At 50.8% G+C, this 27,784-nt stretch overlaps 1 protein-coding gene and 1 pseudogene across 2 annotated transcripts; both read left to right on the top strand.

Moving 5' to 3' along the window:
- Positions 1-637: 637 nt before the first annotated feature.
- Positions 638-14,189, top strand: LOC117438936 (casein kinase II subunit alpha'-like; annotated as a pseudogene). Its single transcript, XR_004551100.1, has 9 exons — positions 638-740; positions 1,541-1,591; positions 7,824-7,883; positions 9,964-10,037; positions 10,903-11,023; positions 11,230-11,331; positions 11,652-11,753; positions 12,399-12,547; positions 12,736-14,189. The product of XR_004551100.1 is annotated as a casein kinase II subunit alpha'-like (transcript).
- A 5,122-nt stretch (positions 14,190-19,311) lies between these two features.
- On the top strand, positions 19,312-27,779 carry LOC117438937 (cilia- and flagella-associated protein 20; the record flags this gene model as incomplete). Its single annotated transcript, XM_034074291.1, has 4 exons — positions 19,312-19,488; positions 25,595-25,674; positions 26,755-26,866; positions 27,663-27,779. Coding segments are annotated over exons 1-4 (393 nt in total), but the record flags the coding sequence as incomplete, so codon positions are not given.
- Between the last annotated feature and the right edge of the window lie 5 nt (positions 27,780-27,784).

Genomic DNA, 27,784 nt, shown 5'->3' on the forward strand with positions numbered 1-27,784 from the left:
CTGGGAGCAGCTGGTCTTTGTCACTCTGCAGGGTGATGATCAGAAAAAAGTTAACTTTGTAAAGGGAGTTATGGGTCTGTGCAGATTTGAGGAGTCAAAACTGTTTTCAAATGTCTGTAGGTTTTAAAACTAATCCTGGTGTATGGATGTTATGGCATGCTAAAGCAGTTGGGTGTATGCTCTTGGAATGGTTGCACATACGTATAGCAGTGTCTGAACTTACTAAGGTCTTGGAGAAAAAGATTGGGTTTAAAGAAATTATTGGAAAATGGTTTGGGATTAAAGAGTGAAAACTGGTTTGTGCTGGTAAACAAAAGATGAGATACGAGGTCCACTGTGCTTGTCCTGTTATTCTAGATGAATAACACAGAATGAATGTACTGTGATTTCCACAAAGGAGTCTAGGATACTTTTAACCACAGTTATTGAAGTCACAGGTACATTTGTCTGCAGTGGTTTGATTTTCCCTTGATAAGTGGAAAGCTTTCATTGATGATGGAAGTCCAATTTGTGCTAAATATGAGAGTGGGAGCAGAGAGAGGAGGGGAGGTGATATGATCCAGTCAAAAACAGTGGCAGGAAATTTATGTTCATTTCTGAAGAAATTCTCACTTCTAATTTCCTTTGTCTATTTAAGCCAGTGAAGAAAAAGAAGATAAAACGTGAGGTTAAGATTCTGGAGAATCTACGTGGTGGGCACCAACATCATTAATTTGGGTGACACTGTCAAGGACCCAGTGGTAGGTGCCCGTGTGTTTGCCTTCCCATCAGCTTCAGGCATGAGGAGCTGCCCCTTAGCTCTTGCTCTCAGCTCAGGTTAGGTGCTGCCTGTGCCTCTTGTGCAGCCAGGGATGAGTGGTGACCAGCTCATCAGGGTCTCCTGAGGTGGGCTGGTTTGGGTGGGTTCATAATTCCTCTTCATGTTCCAGACTCCTTTAAACCCCTTCTGTGAGTTTTCCGTGAGGTGAGAAGTTTTGTAGCCCTACAAATGTTCTGTAAGAAAGCAGAGCCTGTGGCCTTCTGGCTTCTGTCTGGCATCTGGAACGTAAGAGTATCCTTGGGCTATTGGGTATTAAGCACTTTCCATCCTTCTGATTGCTGTCCTGCCCAGTGACTAGAGTCATATCCTTTGTCTGCATTGCCACAATTACCCTGTTCCTGGGAAGTTAATCTGAGTAGCAGCTGGCTGAGGTCTGTGACTCCAGCCTGCTGGCAGCCATGCAGAGGAAATGACACTGCTGTATTGCTGGCAGTCCTGGCTGACCAACCTTTTGTGGTGGCCTGCAACACAACTTTGCCTTGCCTGGTGCTGTCTCTGCTCTGGGTCAGGAGGAAGAGCAGCACTGGCCATGTTTGTGGTTGATGTGGGGTATCTAGTGGATTTCTGCCTGCTGCGGGAGCAGGGCTGTGTTTTTCTCACTGTCCTGCTTCCATCCTACTCTCTGCAGTAAGGGTTGGGCAGGAAACAAAAGCTTCCTTGGGTGTCTTGGAGCAAAGGAAGGTTAAGAGGGTGTTTAAACCATGACTCTCTCTCTTGCAGTCAAAGACCCCTGCTCTGGTGTTTGAGTACATCAATAACACTGATTTCAAGGTGAGTCTGCCTGCATGTGGAGAGGGGAGGCTTCCCATTTTTCTTGAGTGCTGTGATCTTGACCTGCTGGTTACTCCTTGGGAAACTGTGGGGGGGAGTTTGGAGTTTTCACCTGTGTCAGTTTTACCTTCCTTTCTCCCTGTAAATCAGAAACCCGTAAATAGGCTCTAGATGAGAAGGAGTAAAAAGCTTGTGCGAATCTCCTCTCAACTTGGAGCAGTAAATTCAACAGGTTAGATATTCTTATTCTTACTCCCCTCTCAATTTAGTAATTACTGCTGTGCTATATATTCAGCTCAAGTTAATCCCTGTGCTGCTCTATTTACAGCAGTGTAGTTGATGCAGCAGGTGACACCAGTTTGTGCTCGAATCCTTCAGACCTGGGACTGTAGGTGCAGAGGCTGGAGAGAACAACTCCCTGTGCTTGTGGGTTTGGTAGCAGCAGACTAAGCTGTCTTGAATACATCTTACAAGCTTTTCTGCTTGCCTGAGCCTGCTGCATATCCCATGGCTCTTCTGATTTCTGAAGAGTTCCAAGGGGTATTACTCCTTCCCAAAATGAAGTGGGTCCTTTTCTCTGAGTGCAGCTACCACTGCCTGTGTAATTGAAATGCTTCTGGCTGGCAGCAGTGAGCTGAACCACAAAAGAATATCTAATTAGCAGCTACACCTATTTTAATGTTATCTTTGCTTCCACCATGTGAATCTTTAAGTCACTAAGTCAGTGGTGGAGAATTAATTGACCAGTTGCTCCATCCCTGGCAGTGTTCAAGGCCAGGTTGGATGAAGCCTTGGGTGATAGGGTTTAGTGTGAGGTGTCCCTGCCCATGGCAGGGGGGTTGGAACTAGATGATCTTAAGGTCCTTTCCAACCCTAACTATTCTGTGATTCTATGATTAGAAAGCCAGCAGTCTTCCCTTCCTGTTCCACCCACTGTTCAGAGATCTCTCTCATTCCATGTTATGGGACAGTCCTTTTTGCTTCCTGCCTCTGCCAAAGTGTTCCGTAGGTACAAGCCTTGTAGGACGCAGCTTCAGCAATAGACCAAACACCCAGGGAAAGGACCCTGGGTTGCTGTTGGTGGAAATAAGGCAGCTCATAGCTGGCCTATGGACCATCTCACCTGCAGCCCTACATGCTGCAAGGCAGCACACATTGATGCTTCCTCCTGGGGTTGGGCTAGTGTCTGGTCCTGATGGGTGGGACCCTGCACATAGCCAGAGCTTTAGCCACGCTGACTGTGGTAGTCTTAGTGCTGCTTAATCTCATGTAGAGACTTACTGCATAAGCATCTGCCCTGACAGCTTTAGGCAGGGAGATGAATGTTGCCTCCATCAAATAAACAGCCATGAGGAGAGTGCTCCATGGTGATTTTCAGGGCTAATTAAAGCAGGTTTGATTTGCCTGATCGTCACTGACATCAGCTGGGCTGTTTCCAGTGCAGTATGTATGTTGGGAACATGCCCCTGTGCTTCTGGCAACCCAGGGACTGTTCATAATTTAACTTGCTGTTTAAAAATGTATGTATTTTTATTTTGAATACATGGCTTGATATAAACAGGTTGCTAGGGCAGCAGCACACCTTGCTGAGGAGTGTTTACGTGTCTTCTAGTCAAAATGTGATTACATCACTCTGTCATGTCCTTAGAGGAAGAAATTATCATCAGATATCAAGCAGTAACTGAAAAACATTCACAAATTGGAGTGGTAAGTAGTAACGTGAGGCTAATGACCAGCAGGGACTCTGAACTGCAAAATGCAGGGCTGGGTGTCCATGATAGTTCAGCTGTCGCAGCCATGCTGAGAGCTGTCATAGGCACTGTTGCAGTCAGTAAGGCACCACTGGTGTGGCCTCAGCAGAAGTAACAGTGCTCTGCTCTGGCTATTGCATTAGAAACAGTGCTACGAGTTTGCAGCAGATCATTTCTGGGTTTCTGGGAGAGAGCCTGGCTCCTCGAGGAAGTCCAGATTCACAGTTGTGCAAGCCTAAGACAGAAAGTACTGATGCTTTTGATGCTGATTGTACAAAGCAGGAATAACTTGTCTTGGGAATGCAGGCATGTCCCCCAGGGCAGACGTTGTGGCTGTTAATGCTCAGAGCTTATTTGTATCCTCAGCTTCACTAGCTGTATATGGGACGTGTGGGTTATTGAAGCTACACTCACATGGACTCTGCTGCCTCTTTGGTGTAGGTTCTTGGGGCTACAGCTAACTGGCAGATTACAGAGTGGCTGCTGCTTATGGGTACCTGTGGACATCTTCTGTAGACTCTCAAGCTGTCTCTTGTACTCTGACGTTCCCCTTGCCAAGCAGAAAGCACACAGAGTAGATGAGAGGCCTTGTGTTGAAGTTCTTGTCTTACACTATACCTCTATACATGAAGGATCTGGAAAGTAGGCAGCTCCAGTCATTGCCCCTTCTGCTCCACAGTCTTGATCTCCCTGAGCAGCCAATTTCTGCTCAAGTGCCACAGCAGCTATTCCTGGCAACAGGGACCTCTCCTCTTTGTTCTGAGGTGGCTGCTGCTAATCTGCCCATGTCTGCATTGACTTCTGGATTCAGCAGTACTGACGAGTACCCTGCATCTCACTGGCAGATCCCCTTAAGGGTGTGTGATGTGGTTTGCAGGGCAGCTTGTGTACAGCAGGTTGCTGACTGCTATACGGATTGTGGTTTTCTGTGTCCTGTTGCCAGTAGTTGGTCACAAGCTTGCATGTCTCCTCAGTTGTCTCCTGTCTAGCAGTTCTTCCTTTAATGTTGCTATTTTTTGCTTACTGGTAAAACACCCCATCCCTGGCAATGTTCAAGGCCAGGTTGGACAGAGCCTTGGGTGACATGGTCACCATGAGGCATCTCTGCCCATGAAAGGGGGGTTGAAACTGCATGATCTTAAGGTCCTTTCCAGCTCAAACCATTTTATGATTCTGTGGTGACACTTCACACCTTTGCCCATTCAGATGTCAGGACATTGTTCATGTCTGGGCACTCAGGAAAACGAACCACTGGGTTTCCTCAGCTCTCTGTGCATGGACAGCCACTGCAGTTCTGTGGGTCCTAAGCCATGGTGGTGGATGATTCTGGATCAGAAGCACCAGCTTGTATTACACATGGTTTGGCTATTTTTAAATGGCAGTATAAACAGCAGACTTATGAGATACCTCCTCAGAGCTGATTACATTTTCTTAAGTTGCCTGGTTGGGTCCTATCTGAAAGTGATAGCTCTGCACTTGCAGGGAATAAGAGCTGGAGCTACACTAAATGTGTATGCTGCAGCATGAGGACGGCAGCTTGTGTGCAGGGCTAATGCTTCTCTTCAGACCTGCTCTGTTACTTGTCATCTGGTAGCACTCAAGCTATCCCACAGTCATCTGCTTTAAATGAGAGCTGCACTGCAGGACCGTGCAGTCAATTGAGTAACCATCAGTGAAATTAATGTCTTTTGCTAATTGGTTTCACACTAGCAATGAGATCTCTGTTCTTCAACCACCAGCAGCTCTCATGTTTTGCATAGTCTATGAGCATAGATGGTACTGCATCTTCCATTGTCCCAAAGAGGCAACTCCCTTGGGAAAGATGGGAGCAGAACCAAGGTCTTCAGGAGCAGTTTTGGGTTGGGTTTGCTGTTTTAGTCTTAAAACATGCTAGCAGGTTTGCAGCTGAAGGAGATGGCAAAAAAGTGAGTGATTAAAGGTTGTTTCAGGATGTTCAGCCTGTTGGAGTAAAGGAGGCATCTGCTCTGTCCTGCTGGGCTTGGCAAAGGGGATTTGGAGCTCACTGTAAAAGCCTTGGGGCAGCTGCTGTGTGGGACCTACTTGCAGCAAAAACCTTGGCTCTGTCCTTCAGAGCCTTGTGCATTCTGGACCGTTCCCTGCAGCACGCAGAGCCTGACTGCTGCTAATCATGGTGCCTGCACAGCGCACAGCTCAGAGGTGGTGGGTTTCACAGGCAGCTCTTCCAGGAAGGCCTGTTTAAAGTTGATTGTCCAAAAGCTGCCGCTGCTGAAGGGTGTGAGTTGGAGAAGTGACAGGCATCATGGGCCTGGGAAGAAAGACATTGATGAGCTCCCTTCCATCCCTCACTGTTTACAGGCAGCAAGGGGCAGAGGAGCCAGGGAACGGGGAAAATGGCATCTGGCCTTGCTCTGCCACTGCCTCTTCAGCCTTACTCCTTCCTTAGGTGCATTGGTGTTGCCAGATGAAGTTGAACATGTTTTAAGCATCTGTCTCTCCATAGTGTGTGTTACCTGAGCAAGCCATTTAAACAAAGTCCTGAAAGGGTTCAGTTGTCCTCTGCTGGTCCTGGGTCATGCATGCACAACCAGGTCAGGAAATCTATCCCTGCTATAGCTTGTGGCTATGTCTTTTTGCTCCCTGCTCACTTGGTTTCAGTGGGTTGCTCGGAACATTAGGATCATCCCAACTCACAGTGCAGCTCATGGCCTGGAGGCTGGGAAAGCTCTATGCGTGTAAGTGACGCTTGTATATTGTCAGATGATTTCCCAGAGCAACACTGGGAGTGGTAGGGCTGTTTGGAGCTTGCTCTAAGTTAGTGTCATGGTTTAAGCCCAACTGATAACCCAGAAACACACAGCTACTCGCTTGCTCCCCACCCTTCTTCCTCCCCCCACTCACAGAGGGATGGGGAAGAGAATTGAAAGAATGTAACTCCCATGGGTTGACATAAGAGCAGTCCAGTAACTAAGGTATAACACAAACCACTGTTGCTACACCAATAGTAGTAATGATAAGGGAAATAACAAGGGAAGAGAATACAACCACTCACCACCCACCAATCGATACCCAGCCTGGCCCAATTAGTGATCTCGCTCTTCAGATAAATCCCCCCAGTTTATGCACTGGGCATGACATGCTCTAGTATGGAACACCCCTCTGGCTAGTTTGGGTCAAGTGTCCTGTCTCTGCTTCCTCCTGGCTTCCCCTCCTCCCTGGCAGAGCATGAGGCTCAGAAAGTCCTTGATCAGAGTAAACAATACTGAGCAGTAACTAAAAACATCAGTGTTATCAGCGCTGTTCCCAGGCTGAAAGTCAAAAACACAGCATTGCATCAGCTACTAAGAAGGAGAAAAATGACTGCTACTGCTGAACCCAGGACAGTTAGGCAGGATCCTGAGTATCTCAGCATGGACCTGGAGGGGATCCAGGGCCAGAGCTGCTTTCTTGGAATGTAAATGTCAGTCCCTTGCTCTGGGATTTTCCCTGAAGCTGCCAAATGGTGCCATGATGGCAGCTGGCTCCACTGCAGTCAGTGATTTGACTGAGCTGTGGATGATCCATGTCTGCTAAGAAGGGCAAAGAGGTCTGGTCCTGCTGCAGCCCTGTGACTGTCCTTTCTTGCCATATGCTGGCATCTCACCTTGCCCTGCCTTAGTGAGAGCAAAGTCCAGGGGTCAGGCTGGCACTGCTGCCAGTGACAGAGAAGATGGCAAACCTGGAGCCAGTTATGACTTGGCATGGGAGCATCAGGGTGATGGGGTCTCCAGTGACAGTACTGGTGACATGATGCAAGTTAAAGTGCAGGATTAGCTGCAGAAGGACACAGCAGAGGAGGATGGCAAACATGTGCTGCCAGCAAGCTCTTCCTTGAGACCCCAGGCTGAGCTCTTCTTGGCCCCACAAGCATTTCTGTGCTGTTGAGTTGCATTAGCTTTTATCCTTGGATAGAGGGGAGCCCCTGAGGCTGCCTCTACCCTTTGTGCTTCCCCATCCATGCTCCTTTAGGTTAATGTTTTCCTCTCCCTGCTCCACCTTCGGCAGTTGGAAATCTTGCCCATGTATTCCCAGCCTGCCTCCTCTGAATGGAGTTACTGATGTTGTCTAGTCATTGTGGTAACTTTGCATGTGAACTGAGAGTTAAGATCATCTGTGCCAAGCCAGCGAGCTCTGAAGGGCTTGCTCTTTCCTCCTTCAACAGGCAGCCCACCTGTCTCCTGCTGAAAAGAAGTCATGGCAGGGCTGAATGATCCTGATAGTATTTAATTGGAGGTCTCACATCCTGTTTAGACTCCCTAGTGTGTAGCCCTGGCAGGTCTGAGATGAGGACAAGCCCTTGGGAGCTGCAGCACTCACAAGGAATCTGGAATGGGGTCAGTGATTGGAGGCAGGTGGAGTGCAGGACATAAAACTAACCTAAATCTCTTGTATTTATTAATCTCAAGTATTCACTTTTGTTTCTTTTCTTTTTTTTTTCTCCTCCCTCCCCAAATCTGTTTCAGCAACTGTACCAGATCCTGACAGACTATGATATTCGGTTTTATATGTATGAGCTGCTGAAGGTGAGTAGCATTGTATGTGGCAATCTGGATAGGGCACCAGGAATGAGAGAGGCAGTAGCAGGGCTCATGGGACACTGCTACTAAGCATTTACCTTTCATGTTCAATGCAGAATCCATGTCTCATAACCTGGGAAGGTTTGGGAAAAGATAGGTTTATGTGGTTTATTGCTGTGAGGTATTACAGCCAAACTGGGAACCTTTGACCACTTCCAAAAATGTCTGGTTCTCTGGGGTCTCTTCTTCTCCTTTGAAGCATTTGTGATTATTAGATACCAGCTAGGGCTGTGCTTGGACCCTGTGTCTCTAGCACTGCTGGGCTGCTGTGAAGAAAATCAGCTCACTTCCAGCCAGACCCAGTGCAACCATTGTGAGGTGTTTGCAGGCCTGGAGAACTGAGGACCCCTGAACATTCTGGGGAGAGCAGAATGAAGGGATTGCCAGGTCCAGACTTGCTTCTGCTGCAGTATTCAAATAGAAAGTAACTTCTGCCCACTTGGTCTTTAGACTCCTGTGTTTCTGCATGAGGGATCTAGGGCACTTCAAGACAGTTCTGTGTTGTGGTCACAGAACCCCATGAATGTGGTTTTGGGGAACAAAGCTTCTGGTTATGCTGGCTGTTATGTGTTGATATAACACTGGTATTTTCCTTTGAGACCTCCTATCCAAAGTTTTCCCTGCCCCTCTGACAAAGGGCAAGGACTGCCCTAAATACTTCCTCTTGACTAGCCTGGTTTGCACCTCTCCATGGAACTGCTCACAGAGCCTCATGGCAGGCCTGAGATTTGCTGCAGTGCCCCTCTGGGATCTTCAGCCACAGGCCCTGGGAGGCAGCAGGACACAGGGAGAGCTTACAGTTTCACCTGATCCCAGGGCTGTTCTGTGCTGACCTGATGGAGCAGCAGCTGGCTGTGTCAAGTTCCAGCAGGGCGTTGGACTTTGCGCTGGCCCTTTGCAGGCCTCCTACCTCTGGAAATATGTAGGACAGGCTAAGGAAAGCCTTTTGTGCGTCAGGGCTTGGTGACTGCAGATTTTCTGCAGTAGACTAAGTGGCCTTGAGGAAGGCTTTCTTCTCTGCACGCCTAAGCTTGCTGCACTTCTCTGCAAGGGAAAGACCTTCCCACTGAGGTCCCACTCTAATCTCCCCTGATTAGGGTGGGAAGGGTCATGAGGCTTAGAGGATCTAGTCCTGAGACAAGCAAGACACTAGAACAGCTTATCCAGAAGCAGTTTGTCGAGCCTGTTACAGATTTCCTGTATTGGAGATCCCAGGATAGCCATTTGCTGTAATTCCTATTGGCTGTGAGGCCACGTGTCAGTGCAGGGATATCCCTGAGGCCTTGCTGTGATGGAAGCTGCTGCCTTCTCTGCTTCCCACTGCAGTTGGGGCCCAAGGACATTGTTACATCCCTGGCACTGATGACTTGGATATTGAATGACTGCAGGCTGTACCCTCCTTCTGTGCTGCTGAGATCTCAGAGCATCTGATAGATGTTGATGGATGGGTGTCCCTGCCCCTTGGAGATGGGAAAACAACATTCTCACCCCTTTGCTCAATATTAACAGCTGCAGGGAGGTGAATGGTGCAAGGTCATGGAGCCAGAGGGCTCATGTGTGCTCCTGCCTTCAAGCTTTGGGCAGCTTTGTTTGCCCTCATGTGCTGTTGCTTGCCTTTTGTAAGCAAAGTTTGGCTTAAAGGAGCAGGCAGAGCTGACTTTTTAGCTTAAGTGTGTTTTGTGGGACAGATGGAAAGCACCACTTGAAGGCCATAAAAGTCTATGAATGTAAGACTGATCTCTTTCTGTGGAATAGAGCAGGACCTAGGAAGCACAGGGCTCCCAGGCTGAAGCACTGGGATGCCTCTCTGCATCATTTTCTTCAAGGACTGTGCAGGGAACACAGTTCCAGGAGCTGGGACTGCAGTAGTCACAAGATCAATAGTCTTGTTGCCAGCTTGTCAGTTCCTCACGTACAGCATAAGAGATGAAGATGCCAGTTTCTTGTTCTTTGGCTGAGAACTGACTGTTCTAGTGCTGTGCCCGTGGTTACAGACTTGTCTGGTGTATGTGCTTGTGTCTGCCAGGCCCTGGATTACTGTCACAGCATGGGGATCATGCACAGGGACGTCAAACCCCACAACGTCATGATAGACCACCACAGAAAAAGGTACTGTGGCACCAGGGCTCACAAACAGGGCTTTTTCCAGGGAAAATGGAAACTCTGCCATGTCTGTACCTGTAGCCTGGGCAGCTGGACTTACCCCTGTAATGTTTCTTTACCACCTCCCCTCCACTGTTTGCAGAAGGAGATTGACAAAGTCCCACAGGGAGCACCACAGTGGGAGTCCATGGCTTGGAGGTTGTTTGTCACCCCAGCCAAGCACACACACACAAACTCCTCTCTTTGCTGAGAGGAGCTGGTCTGGGCCATCTGTCTCCACCTGGGGAGGCAGCAGAGACCCTGGGAAGAAGGAAGGTGGCCTTGTCTGAAATCAGTGTGAAAGTTTTTCCCTAGGGGACATAAGCTTCTCTTGTAGTACAGTGGCAGCTGTACAAGCAAGTTGAGGTTTATGAGGGGTGCATCTCTTACTAGACCTGTCCTGCAGTAATTTGAAGGGTATGGTCTAACTGGTGGGCCCCCCTCCTACCTTGCTTCTTGCTTTCAGCCCCTCGTTAGGATCAACACTGCCTTTGGGGCAGCCCCTCTAAACAGCAGGGTAAGACATCTGGCTTTTGCCTGTTTCCCTGTCCACTGTGGATGGTGGTGCTGGTGAGGGACCTAGATGCCCAGCAGTACCAGTGTGCTTGGACTCTGGCAGAGAAGTTCTCAAACCTTGGCTTTGCCCCAGCAGCTGTTGAGACAGGGGAGAGCCTGATCAGAGCTCTGCTGAGAGATTTCCTGTCCTCAGAGCACCTGCCTGCATCCCGGGCTCCACGCAAGCATCACAGCATTGAGAGGGTTGGCCAGTGCAGCTTCAACTAACTGGCTCATCGTGGGACTCCTGACTCTGTGTCTCTTTATTGCATGTTCAGCTGCGGCTCATAGACTGGGGTTTGGCTGAATTCTACCACCCAGCTCAGGAATACAATGTCCGCGTGGCCTCTAGGTACTTCAAAGGACCAGAACTGCTTGTGGACTACCAAGTAAGAATCTGCCTCCTCCTTTCTAGCCAGTGATACCACTTGTGGCTGCCCTTTGACCACCTTTGGGGTATCTGGTTGTGCCTGCCAGGGCATTGCCTGGGTGGGAAAGAGGCTGGCTGTGAAATGAAAAGGCTGAAGTTGCTTGTGCAGCTGGAGAACTGGGCTGTGAGCATGCGTCTTCTCACAGCTTCTTTTTTTCTGCTCAGATGTACGACTACAGCTTAGACATGTGGAGTTTAGGTTGTATGCTGGCAAGCATGATCTTCCGAAAGGAGCCTTTCTTCCACGGCCAGGACAATTATGACCAAGTAAGGACTTTGCTACCTGGCTTGTTCCATGAGATGTTTGTCAGCACCTCATTTCTGTGTGTACAGTGGGGAGGTTCTGGGATCAGACCACCAGGCTGGGAGGATGCTGCTACGTGCTTAGTTAAGCCATGTGGGATTATGCTTCACTGGCTTCTGCAGGAGACTTGTTTTCTGCACATGTTGTAAGAACAAGATTCAAGGGAGATATTCCTTCCATCTGGGATGTTTCCAGAGGCAGAGCTCCTTAGATTTGGGTGGCTCTGCCTCTGCAAAAGAGTGGTGGCCTGTGCTGCTCCCTCTCACCCTATCTTTTATTCCAGCTGGTTCGCATTGCAAAAGGTCCTGGGCACAGAGGAGCTGTATGGGTATCTCAAGAAGTACCACATAGAACTGGACCCACACTTCAATGATATCCTGGGCCAGTAAGTAGAGAAGTGAAATGCTGTTTTTTTCCTATGTAACACAGAGAGAAAATAAACTGATGTCTATCCCCTTGGAGGACTCTCAGCAAAGGCCTGTTTTGATCTTCAGGGTCACAGTGCTGCCTGCAGGCCTGTCTGGCTGCTTATGTCATCTTAGAAGGTCACTGAAATGTGGATTTTTTGCTTTTGCCTCTCCCATGATCCACAAGCATTCTCTGTTGCTCCCTTATCCTGCTCATTGTCATCCTAGAAGTGGAGATGTGGATGCTGGGGTTGAGTGGCAGGCTGAGGGGCTAAACATCTCCCAGCTGAAGTTTCTGAAGAGGACAAGAGGTGGGTATAGCATAGCAAGGACAGCTCCCAACCAGCTGGCTGCAGGCAGAGCACTTCTGGTCCCAGTGGTGTCACCGTGCCTGCTGCATGCTGTTGTTTGGGCCCTGTAGACAGGACAGAAACTTGCAATACCGGGCCTTCCCCAGATGTAGGACATCCACACGATAATGTACCTAGAGAAGCGGGTTCTCTCCCTTTGGCACGTGCTTGCTTGTGCAGGGAAGAGCTGTAGCAGAGTCTTCTCGTAGGGGACAGTGGTGGCAGGGCTGTGCTGGTTGGAAGCTGAGCAATGACTGCTGGTTCCCTTTGCAGGCATTCCCGGAAGCGCTGGGAGAACTTTATCCACAGTGAGAACAGACACCTGGTCAGTCCTGAAGTTCTAGACCTCTTGGACAAGCTCCTGAGATATGACCATCAGCAGAGGCTGACTGCCAAGGAGGCAATGGAGCACCCCTATTTCTGTGAGTGTGGGGGAAGCTGAGATGGAGACTCGTCTCCATCTCTGTGGGGCAGATTCTAGCTCCTTGCTCTGTGAAAGCCTTGGCAGCTCTGTGGGTTTTGAGGGCAGTTTCTCTGGAAGGGTTTGCCAGGGTGGAGCTTCCGCTTTATTAAATGCTGTTTCCCCTTCCTGCCTGGTCCTGATCTGCAGATCCAGTGGTGAAGGAGCAGTCCCAGCCCAGCTCTGAAAATGCTGTGCTCTCCAGTGGCCTGACAACAGCACGATGAAGTCTGGAAAACGACGGGTAATTCAAGATGTTTACAAATAAAAGCAAAACTTTTGGTCACACGGTGAAGGGAAAAGAACCAAGGACCCTCCCTCCTTCCCCTCCCCCTTATACTTGGCAGAAATCTAACCTTGTGGGGGGGGGGGTGGGGTCGTAAACCTCAGTTCCTCTCTGGTGGTTGTGGCTAATGTAACTCTAATCTTGTGGTACCAAAGCCCTGGGCAGATGGTCTTGCAAGAGCTAAACATGTAGTGATATCCCCAGGGCTCAACACAACTGATTCTGATTCACATGTCTATGGATCCTTCTCCTCCCTCTCAGTCCAGCCTTCCCCACTGTGCTGGTGTGGACAAATTGATCGTTCCACCATCAGCCCTTAGCATGCCTCTTTCTCAGCATGCCTTTCTGACTTGTAGACTGGATGAACCAAATTCAGGCTTGGGGTCAGCAGGTGCAACTCTTGTTTGGAGGTCCAAGTCCTACTGCTCACTCTGGGCTTGAATTTGGTCCTTGAATTCCAGTTTCACTTGTGAATACCGGGGCAGCTGGGGGGAGTTTCAACAAAAACCAGCCCTACAAACCCAGCAGCATCTCAGGATTGGTTTGGAGCATTAAAACAAAGGCTGATCTGAGTTGCTAGGGGGAGGTGAGATTCCCCCCTCCAGGTATGTTTGACAAAGGCTCTCTCTGAGAAGAAATGCAATAGACCTGCTTTGGAAACTTGTGAACATGAGGGCTGCTCTTGAGGCAGGATAGGGGAGGGACTGTCCAGACTTTCCCACCAAGCTCAGGAAAGTCAGTGTTGTAAGATTTCTCTGTGCTAGGTGTGCAACCACGTACCTCATGACGTGGCTCCCATGAGAATTCGTGCCAGATGCAGACTTGTGCCAGAGCACAGCTCTGGAGCAGTTCAGTCCAGCACCGCAGGATGAGGCCAGGAGAGGAGAGTGCAGGGTGGGGGAAGGATCAGCAAGCAGGAGTGTGGCCTGTTGGGGAGGGGCTTGTGCAGCTACTGATCCAGAACTTGGGATCCCACCTCCTGTTTCAACCAAGCCAGCCATTTGTTGAATTCTGGGAGGATTCTCTGCGGGGGGTGGGGGGTTCATCTTGTGGGTTCTTTCATCAGATCCCTCGATGGCTTTATTAGCCCCACAGTTCACAGTTGCCTCCTCTACTTGTTCTGTGTGTGACTTCATCAAGTGGTTCTGGTGACACTCAAACCTAGAAGCTGGAGATAGTGTTTTCCCACCAGCACCTAAACACAGAATTTCCTTCTGCGGCATTGTTGAAAGAGTTGATTTTTTATAAGGTTGCAATGTTTCTATTTGAAACATCTGTTTACATTCCATATTCCAATAAAGTTCTATTGGCATCAATAGCAGGTCAATCCATTGTATAATTCACTGAAACCAATAGATATCTACACGTCTGAAAATCTGCAGTCTCCAGCCTATGGGATAGCCAGAAGGAGTGAGAGCTGAAGGCATGGACTGCTTGAGGAGGGCCAGTTGGCTCTTCCAGCCCCTCTTGTCTGAGTATTTTGGGGTCAGTTAGTCTTTGGTTTCAGTTCTTCATGCTGTCAGGTTTGAATGGTGATGCAAAGGAGGTGCAAGGGTTTGGGTCAGCTCTGGTACATTGGGTTCAAGCAGCGGGTACCCAAGGTAGTGGTTTCTCTCTGTTCCATGGCTGGTCAGTAACTGACACCTGGCTAGAAGCTGGGGTCTCTCCATGTGTGGACCCTCATGCTTGTCTCCTCTCAGTCTGTGTGGATAGCTCTTCCTGAGGATGTGCTGAGCTAAAAGAAGCTCTTTTCTTCCATTCAGGCTGTGGCTGGTGCAGGAGCTTTGTTAGCTGTCAGTGTCTGGGCTGAGGATCAGCTCTGGTGCTGCCACACCACGGAGCCCTCACTGACGTCAATTCTGCAGATGCTGCTGAAGGCTTTGGTGTTTCCAGCCCCGTCCTTCCATCTGACCCCCTTACAGGGTGCCTGGCCTGAGGGCATGGGGGGGGCCCTTAAGCTGTGCTAATGCCAGCGGGGTTGGTTTGCAGTTTTAACATCAGTTTCTGAACTGATTTAAAAACATGTATTGAATTGCTCTATTGAGGAGAGGCAGGATTTGGTGTTTCTCATCTCCTGTCCAAGTTGTTGTGGGAGGAGCCAGCTTGTTTTCCAGCTCTCAATGTGTTGGCATTCCCAGATTCTAGAGAGGGCCAACACACGAGATCATTATTGTATGCAAGTGCTTGACAGTGACAAACCTGATGGTGGAGTTTCATGGTGATGCTTCAGAAGTCTCAGTTCTGCAAACCCGACTCAGCAAATCTTCCCTGGTGCCCTCAAGCAGAGGAAGAGAGATGCTCTTTCCAGGCAGTAGAATGGGTAAACAGCTTTCCCTGGTTGCAGTAACCAGAGAGGCTGGATCAACCTGTCCTTTACCTCCTCACATTCTACTTCAGCTATAGAGTAGGATGAGCCGCAACAGATTTATCTTGGAGGGAAACAGGAGCTGAGCAGGCATAGCTTGGGGCTGAGAAGGGTTGTGGGGTCTCCTCACCCCAAGGGCAGTGTGGACATGCCTGCAGCTCAAGCCAGTTCCTTTCCACACCCAGCCCTTGGGGCAGGAAACTGTTCTCTGGACCTCAGCAGAGTGTCATCCTGCCTGTCGGACAGCCAGGAACTGGAGCAGATCATGTCATGTCCTCAGGAGATGGGAACGTGTGTCTTCATATGCTTTCTCCTTAAGAAAGTTGGGAGAGACCTGGCCTGGCTCTTCAACTGGTAGAGCACAGGTTTGGGCAAACGCCTGGTGGGAGGAAAGGCTCAAAACCAGACCCACAGCAGGCACTGGGAGAAGTCGTGAGAGAAAGATGCAGGAAGCAACTTCCCCAGTTTGTCTGTGCCTGTTGCAAACTGTGCTATGGCACAATGGGAACCTTTAGTGGGACTAGAGGAGATGGTCGTGGCAGTGGACGGGGACAACTCAGGAGGCTGGAGATTAAAAGAGTGCTACTTTGCTGGACCATGTCTCCCCTTGCCTTGTTGGGCCCTGCTTTCTCCTCTCCCCTCCAATCCCTTACATAGCAGCGGAGGATCCCTTGAGGGACCTGCAGAGGGTGGCCGGGTAGTGGGACATGTGGCACCTTGCCTAGCTGTCTCATTGTCCCCCGGTGCTGGAGGAGCTATCTCAAGTGGCAGTGCTCCAGATGCTCATGCTTCTCTCCTTCAACCTGTCCTCAGGTCCACTGCTGTTGCTCCCAATTTTCTATAGCAGAATGAGAACCAAACCAAAGGTCCTGTCAGTATGTGTAGAGTGATGGCAGGCCAACTGTGTGGTGTGGGCAGGGCTGAGAGCTGCCACTCACCTCTGACCACAGTCCTTTCTTGCAGTGTGAGTGGTTCTTCTGCCTCTGGTTCCTTGTGGAGCTCTTTTGACCCAGAAAATGTGGATGTGTGAATGAAAGCTGTGTGAAGCATTTGTTGGTTTATTGTTTCTTCATCCGTTCTGGCTGTTCCCCAAAACCTCTGGCAGACCACGGTCAGCCAGCTCACGTCTGTCTGCCAGGGCACAGAGGTGGCAAGGGCTATACTGTCACGATGGACATGGCCCTAGATTATAATTAAAATAATTCTATATTATGGAATACAAGTTTCAAAAGAAGCATGAGGAGTAGTATTCAGTGGGGAGAGTTGTGGGGCAGGACCAGGCACACTGGGGAATGCTGGGATCTGCTAGGACAGGTTGACTGAGGAGAGCAGGAGGAACTAGTTGTACACAAGATCACCACGGGCAAAGGAGCCTCTTGCCACCTTTTGGGTGTCACTCGTAAGGCCCACACACTCTTCTGGAGGTGCCCAAGTACTGATGCTGGTGCCTGCTTTACTCAGCCCATGGAGCTTGGGCATGGCTGTGTTTGCACTGCAGTAGCTTCCATCTCTTCCTCTTTCTTGCGCTGAGACTCCCCTTCTTATTCGTAACACCATCACTGCAAAACACTGAGCCTGAAGCTCCTGCCCATGGGCCTCTGCATTGCAGAAACTCCCCCACAGACATGGTGCTTCACTGGCAGCTCCGTGAGAGCCTGACTGTGATCCTGGTGGTTGTCTGATCTGTGCTTTGCTCTTCAAACTCTGGTATAAAACCTCCAGCTGGACTCTGTATGACTATTTGTGGTCATTTCCACTACCCCATTCCTTCATTGCCTGTGTGCTCTTCCCTACAGTTTTCACTTATACTGAAGCTGTCCAGGCTAAAGGTACTTCTGGGGCAAGCCTAGCAGAGATCCCTGGGGCTGGTTCCAGGGAAGGGAGCCTGGATGAGAAAAGCCATGGGCACCTGCTGGTACAGAATCACTTGGTACTGGTTGCACCCAGCCCTGGCAGTGTGAGTTCTTCCAGAAAGCCTGTGAGTGGTGCAGGTGGGCATTTGCCAACACCATCCTCGTGCATTACATCCAGAGACAGAACTACAGTATCCTGGCCTGGTTTGGGTTGGAAGGGACCTCAAAGCTCACCCAGTTCCAACCCCCTGCCATGGGCAGGGACACCTTCCACTAGACCAGGTTGCTCCAAGCCCCATCCAAGCTGGCCTTGAACACTGCCAGGGATGGGGCAGCCACAGCTTCTCTGGGCAACCTGTGCCAGGGCCTCAGCACCCTCACAGGGAAGAACTTCTGCCTAAGAGCTCATCTCAATCTCCCCTCTGTCAGGTTAAAGCCATTCCCCCTTGTCCTGTCCCTACAGGCCCTTGTCCAAAGCCCCTCTCCAGGCTTCTTGCAGCCCCTGTAGGCACTGGAGCTGCTCTAAGGTCTCTCCTTAAGGAGCCTTCTCTTCTCCAGGCTGAAACCAGCCCAGCTCTCTCAGCCTGGCTCCAGAGCAGAGCTGCTCCAGCCCTTGCAGCATCTCCGTGGCCTCCTCTGGACTCACTCCAACAGCTCTGTGTCCCTCTTGTGTTGTTGCTCCAGAGCTGGGGGACTGCAGGAGGGGTCTCCCCAGAGAGGAGCAGAGGGGCAGAATGACCTGCTCCTCATGCTCTGGGGATGCAGCCCAGTTCTGAAATGCTCTCTGAGGAAATGCCACCATGCCAGTAAGCATGAGGCATGTGCCAGCCAATGCGCAGGAGGCTTCTCTGGAAAGGCTGATTCCCAGACATCCCAGAGATTTCTGACGTGATGAGGCAGCAGCCCTTGGCACTGGTGTACCCATTAGTGCCACTCGGAGCACAGGGCTCCAAGCCAGCTCCAGCTACATGGCACCAGAGGTGTGGGAAATGGGTCAGCAAAGAGTGGGACATGCCACTCCTGTTGTATGACCTGAAACATCATTCCTTCCCACTCCCACCAAAGGTGTTTGTGTTCTCTTGGCCACAGAACTACATGAAAGGGCCTGGCCACGGTGTGTAAGACCCAGGAAACAAAAAAGCTTGGGAGTGCCAGGAACTACTTTCTGCTACTTGCACTGTGGTACTGCTACCCGAAACTGCAGATTCAGGGCTAAGCCATGAGCGTGTGTCACTCATGTCTTAATGGAGCTGCTGGCAGTAATGGTCACACAGGACTTCCGAAGGGCATGCATACCTGCTGATGTGCATTTGCTGCTCCAAGAATGGATGGATGATGGATGGATGGATGGATGGATGGATGGATGGATGGATGGATGGATGGATTGGATGGATGGATGACAGATGGAGGGATGGATGGATGGATTGATTGGATGGAGCAATGGATGGATGGATGGATGGATGATGGGTGGATTGATGGATGGATGGCACCTTGTGGGCAAGTGAAGCTTGGGAGCAAGACTGGGGATAAAGGAAGCAGCAAAGTGGAGCAAACACTATCTGGATGCTACAGTTCTGTAAAACCAGCATGGAGAGAAACAGAGGCTCCTAGGAGAAACCAGGAGAGCTGGAACTGAGAAAACACTCCAGGAGCAACTGCAGTGCTGGGGACAGAAAATCAGAGCCTTCTGTCTCCTAGTTGTGAACTGCAGGGGGAGAACTGGGATGTTCTAAAAGCCACAGAATCTCAGACTGGTTTGGGTTGAGAGAAACCTTAAAACTCATCCAGCTCCCAACTTTTTTCCACGGGCAGGGACAAAACGCACCCGTGTCCCACGTGGTCAGTGGATGCAGCACCAGCCGTTCCCACAGCTACGGCTGTGTGGCCTCCAACGGGGCTGCCCTTTGCCGAGCTCCTGAGGGGAGGGTCGGGAAGGTGCCTGCACGGTCCCGCCCTGGCGGGTACCCAGCGCTCGGCAGAGCTGTGCCCGCCGCTGTTCACAGCCGGGGCCAGGCGCTGTGCCCAGCAGCCGCTGCCGATCACCCGGCCCTGCTCGGGCCCGACCGCGGCCTCCTCGCGCGGCGACTGCCGCTACCGGGCCCCACCCGCCGTCGTTGCCATGGCACCGCGCTCCCACAAACCCCGGCACCTCAGAGGAAGTAGACCCGGCGCAGCACTATGGCACGATAAGTAGTTCCGTGGTGACGGCGGGTACTGGGAGAGGGAAGTGCGGCTCCGCGGTGCGGAGGGATCTGCGGTAGCTGCGCTGTGTGTGAAGTACCGGCGGCTGGAGAGGCGGCTGGTGCGGCCCTGCCATGTTCAAGAACACGTTCCAGAGCGGGTTCCTCTCGGTGCTGTACAGCATCGGCAGCAAGCCGCTCCAGATCTGGGACAAGAAGGTGAGGCAGGGCCGCGGGAGCAGCCTCCCGGGGCGGGCCCGGCGCTGTAGCCGGGTGGAGCCGCGTTTGGGTGGCCGCCAGTGCCTGAGCCGCCAGTGCGAGGTGTCCGGGACCCCCCAGGCTGTTCGTTGTGGAGGAGAATGTGTCCGTGTCTCGGAGTCTTCTGTTCTGCCGTTGTTGAGCAGAGCGCTGCCAGCGCAGCAGCCAGGCCGGGTTCAGGAGCTGGAGCACGTCCAGAGGCTAAAACAGTGGCATACAGTGCTGGGAATAAGCAGCAGCAAACCAACCGGAGAGGGCTGGAGCAGTTCTACTCTGGAGACAGGAGAGATTTGGGCTTGTTCAGCCTAGAGAAGGCTCTGGGGAGACCTTATTGCAGCCTTCAGTTCTTAAAAGGGACCTATAGGAAAGATGGGGAGAGGCTTTTTAGCAGGGCTTGTGTGACAGGATGAAAGGTGATGGTGTTAAACTGAAAGAGGGAATTCAGGCTGCACGTCAGGAAGAGATTCTTCACATTGACAGTGGTGAGGCCCTGACTCAGGTTGCCCAGAGAGGTGGATGCACCACCGCTGGAAACATTCAAGGCCAGGCAGGATGTGGTTCTCATCAGCCTGATCCAGATGAACTTGTGTGTTGCAGGGGGGTGGGCTGTATGATGGACTGACCACTGGCCATACCCCTAAGCCATTAACTCTAAACCTTTGGCATCTTCCAGCCCAAACTGTTCCTATGATTCTGTGCAGCAGCTTACCCAGAAAGATGGATGTAGCTGCTCTGCTCTCCTGGTTTGATGCGCTTTAAACAGGCTTGCTAAAGGCATTCAGAGGTGGGTTGTGTGGTGGCTTTTAGGGTGTATGAGAAGTCATGAGTGTTTCAACAATTTGTTTTTTCCCTTTCTGTCTGGTTCTGAAGGGGTTCTGCTGAGGGTGCCCTGCCTTTCCTGGGGTATCTCACATCGGGGAGCCCTGATCAGGAAGTTTGGAGGTATTGAGACCTGTTGCTTCTTCTGCTTCACAAACCACCCATGGCTGTGTTGCTGCCTAAAAGTGATTCTGAAAAGTGCTTCTTGCATGCTCTGAGAGGAGGCTTTCCTCTCTGAGGTTATGAGCTGTTGTTCAGTTACCTATGCTTGAACCTAACCTGAATTTCTTGTGGTTTCAGCAGGAGTGAAGGCTTTTGAGGCAATTCAGCAGGCAGCCATGTTGTTTTGGCCTCAGTGGGCTCGTGGGAGCATTTACAGGTCATGGAACAGAGGACAGGTAGCGCAGACCCACCCCATTTCCCATCAGTGGGGTACCTATGCAGCTCTGTAAAGAGCTGGGCTGCCTGTCATAGCCTGGCTGGGTGCATGTGTGTACAGTAGGGGTTTTGCACTAATACTGGTGACTTTAAAGACTGCCAGCAGCTTATTTGGGTGGTGTGAGGATGGAATGCATGAAAGACCTCTTAGATGAAAGGGATGTAGTGTGCCTCCAGACTGGATGAAGCCATGAGCAATCTGGGTACCTTCCTGAGGTACCTTCTAGAATGAATTGTGCTGTGTGGGGTGATATGGCTGCCATGTGCAGCTGGTGGGGTTGCCAGCAGGAGCTCTGCATGAAGCCTGGACATGAGCAGCAGTCTGCTCTGGTGCAGTAGTTGTTGGTTTGGTCAAAAAGACAGTCAGAAAGGTCCTCAAGAGCAGCAGCTGGGTGTGCAGGCTGTTTCCATTGCCTGCTGTAGGGCTTTCATGTGGCTGGCCTCCCATCTCATTGCCTGGGCGGTAGCAGCCCTGTGTGTGGTGAGCAGCAGGGCAGTGTGCAGGTGGTCTTACTCACTCACGGTCTGATGAAGCATAGCCAGCTTAGGCAAGCTTGTTGTGAGAACTACTGTGCTCACAAAGGTGTAGTGTGAAACCAGAGTGGGCTTTTTGATGAATTTGCCTGTGGATATCAATCAAGATGGCTTGCACTTTTACCTCACTTTGCCATTTAAAGGAGTTGGGTTGGTGGGTTTGTAATAGCTTGGGCATTCCTGTTCTGACACCGTTGGTGTGTTTGCAGCAGCAGGAGGGATGCTGTCCCAGGGGACTCTGGCAGGACTGAAGTGTCCAGGCCTTGGGAATAGTGTGGTGACTGTCCCACTCTCTCTGCAGGCAGAGGTTCCTCCTCCAGCCTTGTGTGCAGAGAACCAGTAGCTGCTCGGCTGTGCTTTCTTGTCTTGCCTTCAGTGTCTGTTACGGAGACCTGTATGCAAGGTGGCTGCTGTTTGCCTTCCAGCACTGTGTTGTTCCGAGTCCTCTGTTAATTCCTTCCACATCGTGTCACCATGGTCCCCTCCACAGTGCTTGGAAACACACTGACCAGTCTCCAGGGGACTTGCAGACTCTTTTCTGCAGAGCATATGGGAACATTTGGATGGAACTTGTCAATCCCATTGATCCTCTTGCTGATTTCTCTGTGTTCCTTCTGCTGGCGTGCTGATGTGTGGTATCATGAGCAATTTCAGATGCTGTGGGGAGAATTCAGGGTCAGCTAGCGTTCGGTACCTGCCTGAATGTCAGACATCACCAGGATGTATATAGCAATTTCCCTGATGAGCATGGCCAGGATCAAGTCCCTGAAATGCTGTGGTGGGGTCTCTATTGCAGCTTTCATCTGACTCTGTAGTTCTTTCACACAGCATCCTCGTCTGGGCTGCCCCAGATCTCTGCATCATGAAAACGCAGGCCATGCTGCTGGCTCATTCCCAAACCTCTGTGCATCAAGTGCTACAGCAGAGCCAGGTAGCTCCTGCTTTTGCTTCTTGTTATGCCCCCTCTCCCTTCCTGGAGGACAGAGGTTGGCACAAGAGCTTTGTGCCTTTTCTAGATGCAACAGTGGCTTTGAGAAGTGCTGGCCTATCCTGAGGGAAGGGCTGTACCCATGCCTACAGTAGTCTGGGTGATGGCACTGGCCCTGATTCAGCTTGCTGTTGCTGGCACAAACACAGGCTGGGCATACACTGGATGGAGCAGCCCTGAGGAGGACTTGGGGTGTTGGAAGGTCAGAAGCTCCCTGTGACCTGGCTTTAGTGTGTGCTTGAGCACAGCACCACCCCCATGTGCTGGGCTGCATCCCCAGAGCATGAGCAGCGGGTCAAGGGAGGGGATTCTGCTCCTCTACTGTGTTCTGGGGAGAACACCCCCCCCCCCCCGCAGTCCTGTGTCCAGCTCTGGGGCAACAACACAAGAGGGACATGGAGCTGTTGGAGTGAGTCCAGAGGAGGCCATGGAGATGCTGCAAGGGCTGGAGCAGCTCTGCTCTGGAGCCAGGCTGAGAGAGCTGGGCTGGTTCAGCCTGGAGAAGAGAAGGCTCCTTAATGGGAGACCTTAGAGCAGCTCCAGTGCCTACAGGGGCTGCAAGAAGCCTGGAGAGGGGCTTTGGACAAGGGCCTGTAGGGACAGGACAAGGGAGAATGGCTTTAACCTGACAGAGGGGAGATTGAGATGAGCTCTTAGGCACAATTTCTTCCCTGTGAGGGTGCTGAGGCCCCTGGCACAGGTTGCCCAGAGAAGCTGTGGCTGCCCCATCCCTGGCAGTGTTCAAGGCCAGGTTGGACGAGGCTTGGAGCAACCTGGTCTAGTGGAAGGTGTCCCTGCACGTGGCTGGGGGTTGGAACTGGATGAGCTTTAAGGACCCTTCCAACCCAAACCAGTCTGTGATTCTGCAATCCTTTAACTGGGGTTGCTGGCAACAATGCAGGAGTGAGCCTCCAGAGGTCGGCCTTGGACTGTGGTGTCCAGTCCACTGGAGTGGGTGGCTGGGCCTGGGGAGGATTGCTCCTCGCTGCTCTTCCTCTTGCCTTTGTTATATGTGATGCATGTTGCTAGCAGCAACAGCAGCCGCTAGAAACGTATGTGTTCAGACACAAATGTCTGAAGCTGCTGCTCTCTCCAAACTCTGCAAGATTTGAGCTTTGTGTCTGCAAAAAAATGCTTTTTCAGTTTGTCTTTAGACAGTGGGTAACTTCCCAGTTATCCTGATTCAGAGGCTATTAGGCATTTAAAGCACTTTTATTTTCTGTGAAGTCCGTTACTGTTTTTCAGTTTCAGAAATATAGCTTCTTAGGCCTACAATGGCTAGAGAATATTGGCCAAGTAGAAATGTGGAGTCTTTTGTTTAGACTTCTAAATTTTTCTGCAGCCTTTTCTTTTTGAGTTTCTATGAGGTAGGAAGAAGCCCCTGAAGACCAGGAGCTCTTGCTGAGTAGACATGCTGAGCGTGTCGTGGCTGTCCCTCATACCCTGTACTGTACAGAGCTGGCAGCTCTGCCTGATGGAGGTGGAGATTGCCTTTTACTGTGAAAATTCACTGAGAAGGGATGCCAGAGCTGGAGGAGGAAGTCAAAGTGCTCCTCTGGCTGTGATTAAATGTGTCCTCTGTCAGGGAGGTAGTTCCTGCAGCAGGCAGGAGGTTAGCTCAGTGTGTGTCACAGACCTGGGCTTCAGAGTGAGCCAAGGGGCTGAGCTGGGGTGTTTCACAGGATCACAGAATCACAGCCTAGTTTGGGCTGGAAGGGACCTTAAAGCTCATCCAGTTCCAACCCCTGCCACAGGCAGGGACACCTTCCACTAGACCAGGTTGCTCCAAGCCACATCCAACCTGGCCTTGAACACTGCCAGGGATGGGGCAGCCACAGCTTCTCTGGGCAACCTGTGCCAGGGCCTCAGCACCCTCACAGGGAAGAACTTGTGCCTAAGAGCTCATCTCAGTCTCATCTCAATCATGGCCTCCTCGGGACTCACTCCAACAGCTCCATGTCCCTCTTGTGTTGGTGCCCCAGAGAAGGACACAGGACTGCAGGGGTGTGGGGAGGGGTGGGATCTCCCCAGAGAGGGGCAGAATCCCCTCCCTTGACTGTTGCTCAGGATGCAGCGCGGGAAGGAGGGGGGGGAACGACACACGTTCTCAACAGACCTATAAATCCCTGTGAGTTGCTTTTGTTACAAAGGAGGGATCTGGTTATCCTGTAAGGATCCTCCCTGTGAGCTTAATGTTTTCTGGAAGTATCTGTCAGGTTTGAGGCAGGTGTTAAGAGCAGCCTGGCATGCTGAGCTGACTCTCATCCTTAGTGGCAGCACATGTAGAGACGGGAGCGGGGTCGGCTGCTCACAGGGCTTATCTCTTTCTTCAGCAGATGCATGCAGTGTCACCCATGTACATCCCTCTGAAGAACTGAAATGTGAAGATGAATTGTTAAACCTTTAAATCATTTTGTAACTTATCACTCAAACCATCCCATTAGAAGTTTAATTCATCCTATGGATTACCAGTGGTGATAGGTACTGCAGAAATTAATTCATGGAGCCAGAAGAAGCATTGTCATTTGCTGATCTAGCACTGGGGAAGAGCAGAGGGCTTAATTAGCAAAAGTGCTTTTAAATGGAGATAAATTTGAAGGGAAGTGAGCTGCTTCATTAAAACAATAAATCCTCAGCTCCTGGGATTCAGCCACATTGCTTGTGGAAAAAAATGAATTTGTGTTGGCCGTGGCCTCCCTGAGCTTTGTGGGCAGCTGGCTGCATCCAAGTAGCCAAATACTGCACCCCCTCAGCAGAGCAGATGATGCTTCTGCACTTGTGTGTGCTAGAAACTATGAAGAATTCCAGCCAGGCTTTCATCTGGTCCTATTCTTCCACAGAGGCAGCCAGGCATGCCAGCAGTATCGACCAAGACCCCCTTGATGACCCATGGTGTCTGGTGGCTCCCTTTGCTTCTCTATTGCTTTTACTTATTTTTACCCCTTATCCCACTCTAGTTTGATCTTCCTCCAACACTTTAACGTTTTGTTTATCTGGGCTTCTAACATGAGGGTGGAGTCAGTGGTGTTCACTGTACCGTGTCTGGATAGACCAAAGTCTTGCACTTGATGTCCATGCAACAAGCTGGGACCTAAACTCTTGTTTGGAGTCCTGGCACTCTGAGGCAATGAGCAAAGCCTTAGAAACAGGGATGGTCAAAACAGTGGGAGCCAAGTGAGCATAGATGGGTCCTCCTGGGATGTTTCCCTCTCTCAGTGGAGCTCTGGGTACCTCTTGCTTTCCTCTCAAGTAAAGGAAACCTGTGCTGTCTGCCCTGCTTTCTTCCAGGTGCGCAATGGCCACATCAAACGAATCACTGACAATGACATTCAGTCCTTGGTGCTGGAGATTGAAGGAACTAATGTCAGGTAGGAGAAGGCATCTTATTCTGCCCTAATGTGCCCTGGGGGCTTGGCCCTGGAGCAGAGTGAAAGATGGTGGTGCCCAGCAGACATCTTCTTCAGATTCTACTTCTGTCTCTTTCTCAATAACTGAAGAATAATTTCTGGGTCAGATGCCTGCTACCCTTTTCTGTAAGGCACCGTCCCACACTGTATCACAGTGCCTTTCTTGGATGTGCTTGGAGAGCTCTCTGTCATCCTTAGTGGGGCTAAAGGAAAAATAATAAAAACAAAATCCCATTATTTTTCCATCACTTGGCAGGGGGGGAAAGGCTGTATTTGAATCCCAGTCCCTGACAGCACTGCCAATTACTGAGAAAAGCAGCACTCTGCATGCTGCATCTTTTATTGTCTTAGGCCTGCTCTGCTGCTCTCCCCATGTGACAGCAGGAAGATCAAAGGCAGATGTATGAGGGGAGTTGCTTGTTGTGCTTTGCCCCTCATCTCCATCAGCTGGGGAGAGTGACGCCAGCTCTGCCAGCGGGTTCAGCCTCTCCAGGACTTCTTCAGGGGCCACTGGAGCAGTGAGTTCCTTATAAGGGCAGTGGTGGCTCCTCTCATGCAGCCAGGCTGAGCCTGTGCTTCCCTTCCTCCTGAGATGTATTGATACAGAACTTGCCAGGCATGATGTCTGCAACTAGGGCTCATCACCTCTGTGTTCCCAGGCTCAAAGGGCACACAGGGCTTCTGCTGTGCTCTGGAGCGCTCTAACCTGTTCAGTCAAGGGGAGGAGAAGGTTGCATTAAGAAACAGCACTGATATGGCCATGAAACTGGGGAGATGAAGCTGTCCGGGAAGGTGGTTCATGCCCTGGGTGAGAAAAGTGGGTTTTGAAATGCATTCTTTGAGCCTTTTATCTTGCTTTCCAGGCAGCTACCTCCGAAGCTCTGCCTCCCATTAAAGGAAGTGCTGGTTCTTGCTGAGATCTTATCTCTTTCTGTCTGCCCTCCAAGATTGCACTAGGTCAAGGGAGTGACTTTGGACTCAGGCTGTGTGCTTTGTGCTGTGTGCTGTGTGACATCCTAAAGCCTTTTTCTGTCCTCTCAGTACAACCTACATCACATGCCCTGCGGACCCGAAGAAGACCCTAGGCATCAAACTACCTTTCCTAGTGATGATCATCAAGAACCTGAAGAAATACTTCACATTTGAAGTGCAGGTGAGGAACATGCAGTGGGGAGGCCCCTCCAAGGATAGGTGAGGAAGGTGCCAGAAGGCTGCAGTCTTACTCTGGAGCTCAGTGAAGGCAGCGAGTGGTCTCCAAAACAGTTTTGCTTCCTTGACCATTTGGTCATAGTATCATGGAATAATTTGGGTTAAAGCTGAGCCAGTTCCAACCCCTTGCCACTTGCAGGGACACCTTCCACTAGACCAGATTGCTCCAAGCCCCTGCCTTAGGTGCTGCTAGGGATGGGGCAGCCACAGCTTCTCTCAGCAAACCTGTGCAAAGGCCTCACTACGGTCACAGAGAAGAATTTATTCATAAGATCTTGTCTCAGTGTCCCCTCTGTCAGGTTAAAGTCATTCCTCTTTGTCCTGTCCCTACAGGCCCTTGTCCAAAGCCCCTCTCCAGGTTTCTTGTAGCACCTTCAAGCACTGAAAGCTGCTCTAAGGTCTCCCATTAAGGAGCCTTCTCTTCTCCAGGCTGAACCAGCCCAGCTCTCTCAGCCTGGCTCCAGAGCAGAGCTGCTTCAGTGTTTGGGGCAACTTTGTAGCCTCCTCTGGACTTACTTGAGCAGTCCCACATTCTTCTGATGTGTCAGATCTTCTGCTATGGGGGACATCAGTCAGCTCTCAGGCACATTGTTGCTGTTACTGAAAAAGGGTCTGTTGTGAGTTGAAAATACTTCTGCTGTGACATGGAGGTGGGGAAGAGCCTGAGTCTGGAAGAGCTGTTGTTTTGGGGAGCTGGGGGCCCAGCTGCCAGGTTCAGCAGCCTCACTTCCTTGCCCCAGGTGCTGGATGATAAGAACGTTCGCCGGCGTTTCCGAGCAAGTAACTACCAGAGCACAACCCGGGTGAAGCCCTTCATCTGCACCATGCCCATGCGGCTAGACGATGGCTGGAACCAAATCCA

Source organism: Melopsittacus undulatus, unplaced genomic scaffold, assembly GCF_012275295.1.
Source record: "Melopsittacus undulatus isolate bMelUnd1 unplaced genomic scaffold, bMelUnd1.mat.Z mat_scaffold_816_arrow_ctg1, whole genome shotgun sequence".
Classification (NCBI taxonomy): Eukaryota; Metazoa; Chordata; class Aves; order Psittaciformes; family Psittaculidae; genus Melopsittacus; species Melopsittacus undulatus.